This window comes from Accipiter gentilis, chromosome 1 (assembly GCF_929443795.1).
Source record: "Accipiter gentilis chromosome 1, bAccGen1.1, whole genome shotgun sequence".
Lineage (NCBI taxonomy): Eukaryota > Metazoa > Chordata > Aves > Accipitriformes > Accipitridae > Astur > Astur gentilis.
In genome coordinates, this window is record NC_064880.1 from 1,014,386 (window position 1) to 1,027,428 (window position 13,043).

General features: G+C 54.5%; 1 protein-coding gene across 1 annotated transcript in view; it reads right to left on the bottom strand.

The window, feature by feature from the left end:
* Positions 1–2,197: 2,197 nt before the first annotated feature.
* Positions 2,198–13,043, bottom strand: part of AJAP1 (adherens junctions associated protein 1) — a 41,799-nt gene continuing 30,953 nt past the window's right edge. The window contains exons 4-6 of the mRNA XM_049801728.1: positions 12,058–12,300; positions 10,467–10,597; positions 2,198–4,953 (exon numbers count right to left, since the gene is read on the bottom strand). Coding sequence (XP_049657685.1) covers positions 10,525–10,597; positions 12,058–12,300 — 316 coding nt within the window. The 3' untranslated portion in view covers positions 2,198–4,953; positions 10,467–10,524. The remainder of the gene's footprint in view (positions 4,954–10,466; positions 10,598–12,057; positions 12,301–13,043) is intronic.

Below are 13,043 nucleotides of genomic sequence, written 5' to 3' on the forward strand. Positions count from 1 at the left end.
CATCCATCGAGTCCCACCACACGCGTGCCCACGGCTCCCCAGCACGGCACCGCAGTGAGGTGACCTCCCTGGGCACAACGGGGACGTTCACAAGGGACGTTCACCGCCTCGCTGCTCGCAAGCTGTGGCTCAATCCATTGCGACGCAAACGATGCCGTCCAGCGCACAGGGCTGCGTTTCACGGTGGAATTTCATGGTTTCCTGCTACCTACGCAACGCTATCGGGCTGGAAAATGGGCTCAGCTTCCGAATGAGAACAGAAATACCCCTAATTCTCCAAATGTGCGCAAGTCCCTTCTGTCCTTGCACAGGAGCAAGACCCCGCTGCTCGGGCGAGCGGCTCCAGCCAATTCAAAGTACCTGGTGGCACGAGCATTAGCAAAACTGCCCCTGTTATTACTGAATAAGCTTTGGGCTGGCTCAAGCCAATGAAGCCCAGCACAATTCCCGCCAGCTGAGAACAAAGCTTTGTGTCCGGCAAAGGGCAGCGTTGGAAGGAGCCCATCTAGAGCCATCGCCTGTGGCTGCGGCAGCCAAAAGACCTTGGGGCCAGACAATGTGGCCAAAACATGTCACAGGTCACGAAGGAACGTGCCCGCGAACACCCTGCTTGCCTGCTTTTTCCCCGGTGTGAAGGATCTGCTTGACCAGTCTATTCCATGAAAATGTGACTTTCTGTTTTCACTTCTTTCTTTTTTTTTTGGCTTTCATCAATAGTAGGGAATGAAATAACCACGGTTCATTTCTCTTGACTACGAAAGACATTGGGATGCTAGGATCCTGTCTCGTAAATCACCGCATTTGCAGCTCCGGCCCTTCTCTTCTTCCTCCCCTCCTTTCCTTTCTCCTGGCAGTTGTCCCTTGTTCGTGTGCTTGGCATGCATAGGGATGGGAGGGTCTCTCTGATAAAGTGCAAGTGCTGTTGGTCCTTATAAATAAGGGAAGATTGTGCATCTACTTTTGTTCCCTGGTTCACCGCTCATCTCTTGGTGACCAGGACGTGTCCTTCTGCAGACTATGTGGAAAGCTCATGCAAGTCCTGCCGTCAGAAACCTGCTCCCATCGCCTGGGGTCAAAGTTATTTGCCTTCGTTCTCTCTCCCTGACACACACACAGACACACACAGACACACTTCCCCCTCCTTGCCCCCAGCTCCGCAGGGAATTTCCCGGGAGCCGGGTGCCGGGCTCGCAGCAGGGCACCTCTCCATCACCGGCACCAGCGCTGCCCACGCCGCCCTGCCAAGCCCCCAGCTCCGCCTGACGACTCCCCTTCAGGCAGCAGGTTCCATACACACAGAAATACAGAACGATGCTTCAAACGCTCGGGAATGAGGGAGGTGAGATATATTTTATGATGTCAAATTGCTGTCGAGATTACACTGGAATACCCGCAAGAACTACCGGGTGCAGCCAGCACATACAAATAAATAGGAAGATCAATGGGTGAAGCACAACAGATGTGGCTCCCGAGCTGGAGTGGATTGATGCCAGCAAAGTCAAACAAAGAAGGAGAATTCAAAAACCGTGCCAGCAAGGGTAACTTGAGGGAGCTGCACTGTTTACATCAGTGAAACACAAAAGCCCCCGGTATACCGAGATGACGGATCACCCTGGAGTAGTGGCTCGGAACCCGCGCTCCCCGCATGGGTTTTGGCTGACCTCCGCTGCCATGAAGCCTCCCTCCAGTGCAGCCCTGGGGGTGAGCAGCGCCCGGGGTGCTCCCCTGCGCAGCTGGTAATCCAAGCGAGGCAATGCTCTGCGCTTTTAATCGCACCCTGCTGCATGCCCAAGCCCCCCTGGCATGCACGTGAGACTGTCGGCGACACGGACAGGACCCCATGCAGCACTGACGTGCCTCCCCGTTTCGGGGCAGACCCCCTGGGACACCCTGAGGGCAAACGCTCCCCGCGTTTCTCAGGGAAGGCTAAAGCTTTTGGGGGGGTCACTCCTCTAGCGAGACACTGTTGCGCCCCCCCTGCTCCTGGAAGCATCCCAGGGAGGCATCCCACCCAACGGCCCGGAGAGCCGGACAGGAGAGCCCCTCAGCAGACACCCCCCAGCTCCGTGCCCAGCCTTATGATGGAAAGGTTTGCTCTCAGGAAACACACAAAAAAAGAGGAGATCTCTGCTCTGCTGCAGAAGTCTAAGGGGGCCCAGCCCTGGTAAATACCCCCCAACACCAAGACCCAGCCGCCCATGCCCGCCCAGCTCGTGAGAAACCACCTCCGCAGAAGGAACGGGTTCGGTCAAGGATGAAAACCTGGCTGGGAGCAACAGGAACCCCTCCTCCTCCTCTCCAGCTGCCGGTTGGCAGCGACCCCGGTGCAGAACTTGCCCGAGGCGATGCTCGAGGCTCATTGGAGTTGCGGGGAACGTTGCCAACGCAACCTTTGGTTGCACTTGGTGCGAGTCCGCAGGTAATCGCCAGGTCCAGCAAGGAAGACTTCTTTCCAGGGCAGCTTCCAAAAATTCAGGAAAAATAATCCAGACTGTGCAACTCCATCAGAAAAGGACAGAAAAGGGTATGGAAACAAGAGACCACACACGTGGCTATGCACAACACCATAAGTTTCCGAGTTTGTTTTTGTTTTTAAACTGCACGTTCGTTATAATAAAGAAACGGTGCTGAATAATTAGCAGATGAGTAGAAACGTGTATCCGGACAATTCTAAAAAATCGCTAGTGTTTACGAAGGGCAGTTTACAAAAAGAACTGGAGGACTTTGGTCTGAACTCTGCTGTCGTTCCCACCCACGTAATGTTGAAGCAACCCAACCGAGACCCGTCTCGGTGCCTGACGTGAAGCAGACCCTTGCATGAATCGTACAGTGCAGTTACCCGGGAGCCCTCTGCAAGCTTTGCCTTGGCACGGTCTATGTGGGCAAGCCCAGGCTTGGAGCAGGGCACGTGTTAAAGAGCAGAAGCAAACCGTGGCCAGACACCGGGCAGGTTGGGAGACCCCAGCCGGCGGCCGCCATCCCCTCCTCCTGCCTGGCTCTCCCACTCGTGCTGGTTTGGAGGGGCACGGCATGGCTGGCAGCACCCGACTCCATGGAAAGACTTGGACGGGGGAGCTCACAGGTAGGCTGGCAAGCTCGTTGGCACCCACCGAAAACACCCACCCCAGGTGGAGCTGGATGGACAACAGGACGTGTTCCTAAAGCAACACGCCAAACCAGAGCCAGCAGAACAGTACTTCCCTGGCAAACCGTTGGGCAAAATTTCCTTTTTAACGCTATCAAATGATCCCTGTGACTGTGGACGGCGGGCTGCATCTTCTCCTGCCGCTGCAGACCCAGCCAAGAGCAGGAGAGCAAAGGAAGATGCTCCTGGGAGCTCGCTGGCCTTGGGCTGGGTCAGGAGGCAGCGGGCTCGCTCCTCTCTCGTTTCTCACAAAGGGCTGAGCAAGCTTTGGTGTCGTGGCCAACGTAGAAGCCATTTTCCAAAAAAACTCCCACATCCCGCTCCTGAAACTCGTCTCCTGTGCCAAGAGAGGCCCCTCCCTTGAAAGCCCACGCCTAAAACCCATCCCCGGCCAGCCCTGAGGCATCACACCGAATACAGCTCCGCAAAACAAAGGGCAGACGCAGCCTTTCGGGCTTCTTCCTATCTCCCCTGATGACGTATCGGGCTGCAGAAGTCTGGAAATACCCTTCGCGACCGCCTCGAGATGCTTCAAGCTGCCAGGAGCCGGAGGACCTGCTTGCTGCTCGCTCCCGCTCGCCCTGCCCCTGGGAACGCAATGGTGCGGGAGCAGCGCCTCCGACACGGGGTCCGTGGGGAGCGGGAGCGGGATCTGCCGCGTGCAGGCGGCATCCCACATCGGGGAAAGGGGGCTTGCAACGGCCAAGCAGCTGGGCGAGAAGGGAGCTCCTCTGCTGCCCGCTCCTCTCACCGCGGCGTCACGCTTCCTCCGGCCTCCGACAGCAGGAATGCACTTTGTGAATTTGGCCCAGAGGCATCCTTCTAGCTAGAACCCCAGCCCATTTCCATTCTCGTCGCGTTCCAAACCAGCCTCCAGAGCGCTCTGCCATCCCTTCTGAAGCTGGAGGAACCACGGGGCAGCGCAGCCGCGATGCGACTGGTTTTTGGGAAGCCTCTCCCCAGCTCCCCACCGGCAGCCTGCCGTGCCGGCAGCGTGGCCCCGGCACGTCCCCCGCCGCTCGCCGCTGCGTTCACTTCGCCACCACTGGAAAAGCATTTCCAAAAAGAACCAAAACTATATATATCTCTCTATATATATGTATACATACATATATATGTTTATACATACACACACATACGTATATATATGTATATATGTCTACCTATATATACACATATAGGTTCGAAAGGCAAGCTGCCAAAGTAGAAAACATCGGTTCACCTAGTTTGTATTATGCGTGTTAAAGAAATGAGACTTTTAGCCCATGACATCTTCTTTAAAAATGAGTATTTAAGATCTCCAAAAATTGCTACAGTACAAAAAGTGTTTGTGTGTGTATATATATATTTTCTCTCTACATATATCGTATGTATGTATGCGTATGGACCGGAATGAATGACCCCACCAGAAGAGATGCCCCACTCGTCCTCCACAACATTTCTAGGCGTTATCGACTGAGCTTCGGCTTCTCGCGAAGTCTTTGCATCGGTACGTGGCACATAATGGTATTATTGGCACAGGTTCAGAGTCACAGTCCGCATCCAGGCTCCAGGCGCCCAGTCCTTCCCTCTCAGTCCCTCGCCGGTTCCTCTTCCTCCACAGGATTCTTTGCTCGCACATTTGTCTTTCTCTTCTCCAAAAAACGCGCTCTTTGAAAAACGCAGTTACCTATAGGCATGTTCATTTTTATAAAAATATATTTGGCCCATAGAACGCTGCTCTTTGAGTCTCCTACTGGTAAACGGAAATGGTAGGTACAGGTAACCCATTATTTTTTTATATTTTTTACAGGTTCACCAATGGAATCCTGTTAAGGACAAGAAGAAAAACAAAGGTTAAATCACGACAGGGCAACGCACCACGACTCGCATCGCTTCTCCGATGCCCCCCAGGAGCCCAGAGGCTTCCCCCTCCTCCCAGCAGCGGCACCGCGGGGCTCAGGGGAGCAAATGTCGATGGCAGTGGGCGAGCATCCCGGGGGAGCAGGGGACGGAGGAAGCGGGGTGTCAGTCACCTCCCCCTGCCGAGTTGCCAGTCTGCATTTGGGACTGGGACCACTACTTCTGCCTCCCCGGAGAAGGCCCAGAAACGCGGGGCGGCCTTCCGAAGGGGGATGCGCACGCTGGGACAGGGATGCTTTTGGCGAGCGGTGGGAGCGACTAAGAGCCTTCGGTGTGCCCTACTGCGTGCTTCTATCTCCTCGGGGCCTTTTCCAAAGCACGATTTATTTCTGAGCATCCTTGCATTCTGGAGCTTTTCATGCTCGGGCTAGGAGCAGCGAGTGCTCTGGCAGATGAGAAGATGATGATGAGTACTAACAAGATTTTCTAAAGTTAAATGCCCTAAAGAAATCAATAGAGAATTGGTTAAGCATCAAACCCAGAGATCCTATTGAAGTTCCTCTTACGCTATTTACTTGCCGTCTTCCGAAAGACCTCTCCCTACGTAATCTTTCAACCTCTGTGTGAAGACAATTACTCCCCATCATTAGTGTGCGGCCCCTTGCTTCACCTGTATGCGACTGGCTTTATGTATAGCGATACATGCTGTGCCTGAGACTGAGCTACCTGCATGCGGGCTTTATATGCAGCAGATATATAGTCAGCATATGCAGAAGTGCTGCCCGGAGTGTGCTCATGACATATATGCCCTCATCTACGCTACGGCCTCTGACTAGCTGGTCATTAGCATTTAGAAATGCAATACGCTTTCTGTTCGAGGGTTCTTTCTTCAACATTATTTTGAAGCAAGATGCCCAATATATACCATCTCCAAGAACAACGCTGAAGTCTTAATTAGCGAGACAGATTTTACAGAGTCCTTAATCTCCTGCACGGGGGCTGTGTTGGGACTGCTGTTATTCCTCCGAAGGCAAGCCGGGCTTTTTTATGATGACTCATTATCTGTTAATGTTAATACAAACCATTTGCTGTTGTTAGGCAGAACGGGGCCATCACAGCAGCTGCTCACCGTGTTCAAAGCACGGAATTACCATACAATACCATCAATTTTAACTGCCTTGTGCAAAAGCTAGGGTCAGATCAACGTTACCGTACCACTACGATTTTCAGGTCTCAAATCGCCACTTCTCTAACAGCGATGCCGAACATTTGCATAGTTCTGGATGAATACTATTTAATGCATGCATTGCAGGATGTAAAATTTATATTGTATTCCAAATAGCCTCTTTGTGCAAAGTAGGTCAGTGCTTGATCAACCTTACCGATTTTTGTATAATCTCATTCCATGGGGTTTTTCAGTCAAAGAGAGCGGGATTAAGGACAAGAATAATGCGAAATCTCAAACTTCATTTCAGAAAGCCCCAAAGCCAGTATGAAATCAAACCAAAACAGCCACAGTTTGCTGCGGTGCCCGGCCAAAAGCCACACGAGTCTTCAGCAAATTTCACCTTGCGGTTTGCAAAACCAGCGGCCGTTCCTGCCTCTGCCTTGGTGCTGCGTCTCCTCTGTCATCTGCCGTGATAGTTTTGCTTCTTACACCCCCCCTGCAGATAGTTCCTCAGTGAGCTGCCTGGCACGAATGCTTTGATTGACCGCTTTACTCTCCACCTAAGCCAGCCTTGGGCGGAGGGGCCAGGTCCTCCTAGGTGAGACATCCATCTACAAGCCAGCGTTCCCGCGGGACCTGACTGCCGGCAGAGGCAATCTGCTGGAAAGCTCCAACAGCTGCTCACCGCCAGCGACGTCGCCCGCTCCTGGGCGCACCAGCGCCCCGGCAGCGACCGTGCCGGCAGCACGGGAACCTGCCCCATCGCTCCTGTTGGCACGGGATGAACGTGACCCTGGGAAATAGCTTCCGACATCTGCTCGCCGTGTAACTCGATGAGTTTCACCGGGTTTCCTGACACCACCTCGGCGCTGCCTGCAGCTCTCCAGGCTAGAGACCGTTCCGCGGCGCCATCCCATACATCTGCTCCCTGCAGCCGCTCAGCCCAGCCTTTCCTTGCCATCAGCATCGTCAAATGCCACGCTGCCATTTAGGCAGCACGACGTTCAGTACTCGCACAGCGCTGATGGATTGTAATATGTAAAGTCCCCATTAAACTCCAACCAGCCTCCCAGTGCTCATCTAGTCGAAATGTCCGCACCCCCTCTCTGCCCTGCCATCCCCGTCCCCGGCCACATCGTCCGTCTTCTCTCTCCAGCTCTGACTCTACACGTTCCGTAGTACCGATTTCCTTGTTAGACAGCTATGAGCTGTGAAGTGCCATCAATTAAAACTTGTCAAGTGCTTTGAGCCTTTCCAAGGAGAGAGGTCTCCGGTGCAGAGTCTGACCCCTCTGGGTGCGTGGCTGTGTGGCTGCAGAGCAGGGAGAGCTCCCCACTGCCCCGCTCGCCTCGACGGGGGGTTGGTCCTCTCATGCCCCCCTCCATCCTCTGCTCATGCTGAGAGAAAGGGGCTGGGAAGAGAAAGCTGCACGTAACCCCTCCAGCCAAGAAGCTCCACGTGCTCTAGAGCATCCTTCCACCTCTGCCGAGATGCAGCGCATCAACATTGGCTCAAGTCACCTTCAGGCGACATTGCTGCTACCGTAAAAACCAGCCAGGAGAACAGCCATCCCTCCAGAAGAGGTGCAGCCCGAGGCAGCTGCGTCTCCTTTTCTCCTCTCCTCTCCTCTAGAAACAAGAGCTGGAAAGGCTTCCTCAGTCCCACCGCTCCTCCTGCGCTCAGCAGCATCTGTCTGGTGACAGTACAAGGCAACCGCGACGACAGGGGACAGACTACCTCAACACCATCTGCTCTTGGAAGCTCTTACCTTACACAGGGACAGGTGAAACTTGAAATACTCATTTTGTCTGTGGGATGTCCCAGCTGGCACATACGCGTTGATGCAAAATGCTGTTTGCATGGGGTTGCAAAGCATCTTTTGACCGCAGGCTTCTGGGAAGCTGCGGGGAGCCGTGCTGACCGCCATGGGCTGCGGGGCAAACACCAGGCTGCAGGAACAGCTGTGCAGCACTGCCACGCAGGGCAAAGCCCACTTGGAAAACATACACGCCACGACCTTGGCAGGTCCTCGCTTTAACAACCGCGCCCCGGCAGAAGATGTAGGCAACCGTGCACGGGAAGTAGCACGGTGCGGAAAAAATATTAAGCGACCTTGCTGAACTTCTAAAGGATTTGGGTTGACCCCATTTTGGGACGAGGGCAATTTCTCCTGTTATCTGTGCCATGGTGACATTCTCGAGGTTACTCCCCACAGACGGTAGGGTTCTATGGCAGTCACCTGGTTTTTACCATGACATACCACTTAGGCGTGTGTATGCCAGAAACAACCTGGTGCAAATATACACATGCACGTGCACACATGCAAAGAACAGTTTTTGGATTCATCTCACTTTGTTAACATTAATGAAACCAAACATCAGCTTCCAGAACCGTATAAATAATTGAAAGACTGTTACGGAGCTTATGCTCAAGGTACGACTCAGATAGATTTTTCCAGAGCGTGTCAATACGCCTTTTATGGATTCCATGAAAACAGGTCAATGAGAATTTCAAGGATTTAATAAGGCATAATGAACCAGCTTTGAACTATTTAAAGAAATGTATGGAGATGACCGGGGTGCGGTCTTTGGCACAGAGTTTCACAGGACCTTGGGCAAGAGCGGTGGGAATTGCACCAGCTTCCCATAGTGGGCAACAGCCTGGAGCTGCTCATTCTCCTTCCCTCTACGCTTCAGGCACAAGAGCTCCTGATGGCATCCAACTATGACTGGCTTGGGTTTTGCATTGTTTGGGTTTTTTTTTAAATAATTTTAAGCCAACGGACAGACGTCACAAACTACAAAGCTTACGGTGGAAGAGGTACAGCGGGCTATTGCTGCTTGCTTTCAGCAGCTAGCATCCACACGTGCTGTTGAGGAAGACCCTGCAGAACCTCCCTGTTCATCCTCCCGCTGCCCTTGCTCACTAACGCCAGCTCTCTGGCCAGGTACCTTGGCACTTTGACCCCGAGACAGCAGCCGCAACAAAAGTCAGAGTAATAATGGGAGAACACTAATAGATGGGGAGTGAGAGCCTTTTAAATTCCCTAGCAAAGCCCCTCCAGCCAGGAGAGGCTCTTGGGGGGCAGAGCCGCCCTGGCTGAGCAGCGGGGTCACGCCGGCGAGACCCTGCGGGCATAGACACCGGTGGGCAGACGGCCGAATCCTCGCTTTCTGCTTTCTGCCCTCCGCCACGCAGGCAGGCAGGCACACACCTCACCTGGCCTGCCCAGACACAGCCAGCCCCGGGCACAGCCGAGACCATTAACTTTTTATTCCCTTCCATTCTAATCTAATTATATTTCTGTGTTCAATAGCTGAGCATAATGTTAAACAGGCTATTCCGAGCAAGCTGCAGTCAGGGAAGGCTGGAAATTTCATTTACACTGAATATATGATTCATTACAGCAGGGACTTGGGACAGACCAATTAATTCACCTGAGCGTGCGGCTCGAATGGGCACCGCTGCCCCACGGTGAGCTGGCACGCAGTGAACCCTAATTGCTTTTACTGCCACCGCTATTGGCCGTGCCACCTTCAAAAGCAATACAAGGAGGCGAAAATGGCTCAAGCCAACTCAAAAGAAAAAAAAAACCCAAACAACGTACTGTTGAAACCAGTACAACGTCATTGTACTCCTTTGGTTGCAGCAGTACCCGAGGCGTGAACCCAGCTGCTGGGGACTGCGCACGCAGGCTTGCAGGCTCGGCTTCCCACAGAGCAAGAAGGGGCATGGGAGCAGGAGGAGGAGGAGGAGGAGGAGGAAGAGGAGGACCCCGGCACCCTCACAGCGGGAGCATGGAAATGTTTAGGACAGCAAACATCATCAAATTAGCTTTCGGGTACCAATGGAGAGTGCATGTCAGATGCGTGACTCTTGAATGAGACAGACCCTTCCTCATGCAACAAGAGGTTAATTACAGATCAGGCCATTTCACAGCCCAGCAATTACGATCGCTTGTCGAGGTTTTAGAGGTGGGCTGGAACCTCAGGATCAGGCTGAAGCTCAAGGCTGCCCCAAGGACCCTTCCCTCACAAGTCCACATCCATCCCAGTCCCTGCCTTTTAGCTCAGGCCCGTCTGTAATTCACCTCCGTGGAAAAGCCATTTTGGCACCCAACGTCCCATCCACGGCGGGAGACGTCTCCAGCCATCCCGGCTGGGTGAGCCGCCCTGCTCGGGTCCGATGTCCCAAAAGAAGAGCGAGCGGAGGATGGCACCAGGCAGGGAAGAGAGCGGCTGCTCGCGGGCAGGGGACGATGGGCACGGGGGACACACACATGATGGACGCGGGGGGGAGCGCGGTACGTACCAGGAAACAGCCCGATGGCGTCTGCCCTGCCCACAGAAGTCAAACAGGCTTCGGCCAGTCAGCAGGAGATTTCAAACCATTTCTCAGACACAAAGGCCACAGGAATAAGATGCCGGTCAGAAGAAGAGGGTCTGCAGCGAGCAGAAAAAGGGGCTTGCACATGCCGGTACGTAACACACAAGGAGCAAGCCGAGATGGCCTGCTGCAAAAAATCAGCTTTTTTAGAGGGGGGGAAAAAAAAAAAAAAATCTCTGAAGTAATGCTTTGAATGGGCTTATTGGCCTCGGAAACCAGGGTGGTGCAAAGCAGAGAGAGAAGAAGAGAAGGACGGACTGCAATATCGAACGTTTTGGCCCCTGTGCAAGAGCACCTTTTGATGCAGCCAATTGCTGCAGGGATAGCTGACCCCAAATGGCAGCAGAGCATCTCCTATCTGCCACCTCCCCGTCTCCCGGGTCCCGCACGGGTCTGCCGTGCCCATCACGTGCACGGGGTCTGCCAGGCTGCCTGGAAACGCACCGAGGCCAACAGGGTCCCAGAAAGCATCACTTGACGGCAGAAAAGCGACGACCCCCTTCCAGCCAGAACAAGGGCACCCCTGGACCGCTTGGGCTGGGGTTCGCATCAAAATCAACGCACGCGTGCGTTCAACGAAATGGTTTGAAAATCCCTGCCAGTTCTCTGCCTTCCAAGATCTGAGGAAACCCTGAAAAACGTGAACTAGCAAAACCCCGTGCGCACGCAGATGATGGTTAAGAAGATGCCTATCAAGCTGTTGGCTTCCAGGCTTCTGTCCTTCATGCAGGCAGACATCAGCTGCGGGTGGCATGCAGGCCACGGTCCAGCCAGGCTGCGTGGACCACCAGTGGCTCTTTTTCTCCCTCAAAACTCCCCTCCTGATTTTCCTTCTAGCTTTGGTGGGGGGCAAGCGTTTACGGCGTGGTGAAACCGCACCAGCACCCGGTGAAAGGGCTCTGGGAGCCAGCCCGGGGCACAGGGAGAGGTCGCTCCTGACCACCTCCCACCCACGCAGGCAATGGGCACGCAGAGCGAGGTCTCGCATCTTTTCCACCGTGCTGCCAGCTGCTACGAAGCCTCCTCGTTAACGCATCGTTATTTCACACCAGACAAACGGTTCATTTGGCTCTCGCCGCCCCACTCCTCCATTAATCACCCCGCTCATTCGCAACCCAGCAGCTCTTTCGATGCCACTTTAGGAGACAGCACGAACGCTGGAAGATGGATCCAGCAGCATTTACACGCTGGCAGCAGCAGCGGGCGGGAACTGAAAAACGTGCGGTGCCGAACACTGCTGGGGCTTGCTGAGCCATGGGGGGGGTCCGGCTGGCCAACACCGCGAGGATGGGGGCCACTGAGCCGCCAGCCCACCCTCATCGGTGGGATGAGAGGTCCAGCGGCTGTGCCTATGCTGAGCTACCGGGCAGGCAAGCATCGTGGCTCGGAGAGCCGGAGGAAGGCAGCTCCGCCGCACGCTCCCACGACATCTCCCTGGGGAAGAGAGGGGGCAAGCGGACCCCCGGAGCGGGATGGCGCTCCCCAACCCGCAGAGAAACCGCGCCGGCCGCCTCACCTGTTTCCATTGAAGGTCGTTTTATAATCCCCGGGCGAGCGCAACACCTCCTCCGCGTAGACGGGGACGGGGGTCCGGACGCACTCGTGGGAGCACTGCAGCGTCTCGTTGTAGGCGGTGAAGATGTCGAGGGCGCTGGGCACGCGGGCGGGGGCGAAGTCGGTCAGGTTCTGGCAGCTCTCCTCCTGCTGGTCCAGCTTGCGCTGGTGGCTGTTGCGCCGCGGGCGCCCGCTCTGCGCGCAGCTGGGGCGGCGGGGGAGAGAAGAAGGGACACGACGCACCGCGCGTCGCTGACGCTCGGCAGGGGGAACGCGCGCTCCCGGCCGTTAATTGTACATCGCTTGATATTAGATTAGAATTCAGGCACATGGGAAAGATCAGCCACAATCAAGCAGTCGTTTGGCTCACTTTTTTTTTTTTTTTTTTTTTTTTGGAGGATCGAATTTAAATTTTAGATATAAGCTTTTTACCACCAGAGGAATGACTTGACAAGTCATACGTTTATACCTGCAGGGAATGAAAGCCTTTTTTTAAGTGAAAAGACAGGTGAAAACAACGTAAGTGAAACCTTTTCCGCTTGGGAGGCACCAAAAGGGTTTAACTTATCGGGATAAATAAGCTCAGAAACCGGTCTGACATGGCAGACACGCTCCCCCTCGACCGAGGGACAGCTGGCAGGGCAGCCCTGCTCCCCGGTGACTCCACCAGCTCCAGAGGCTCCAACGGGATCTCATGGCCGTGCAACGCTTGTAGTTCGGTACGAAGGAAACAAGGGAGAACGCCAGCTAGCACGAACCTGCCCTCGATCAGGCTGGTCCTATTTAAGGGTCTAGACGCTGATTTAAGCGAGATGTCACTTTTTTCTGAACAGGATTGACTGCGCCTATCCTAATACTGGAGTTTTGGAAGACCGCAACTCCGAGGGCCGCGGGAGCTGGGGATGCTGGTGCTGCCCGCGGAGGGAGACCTGCGGGGCCGGGAGCACG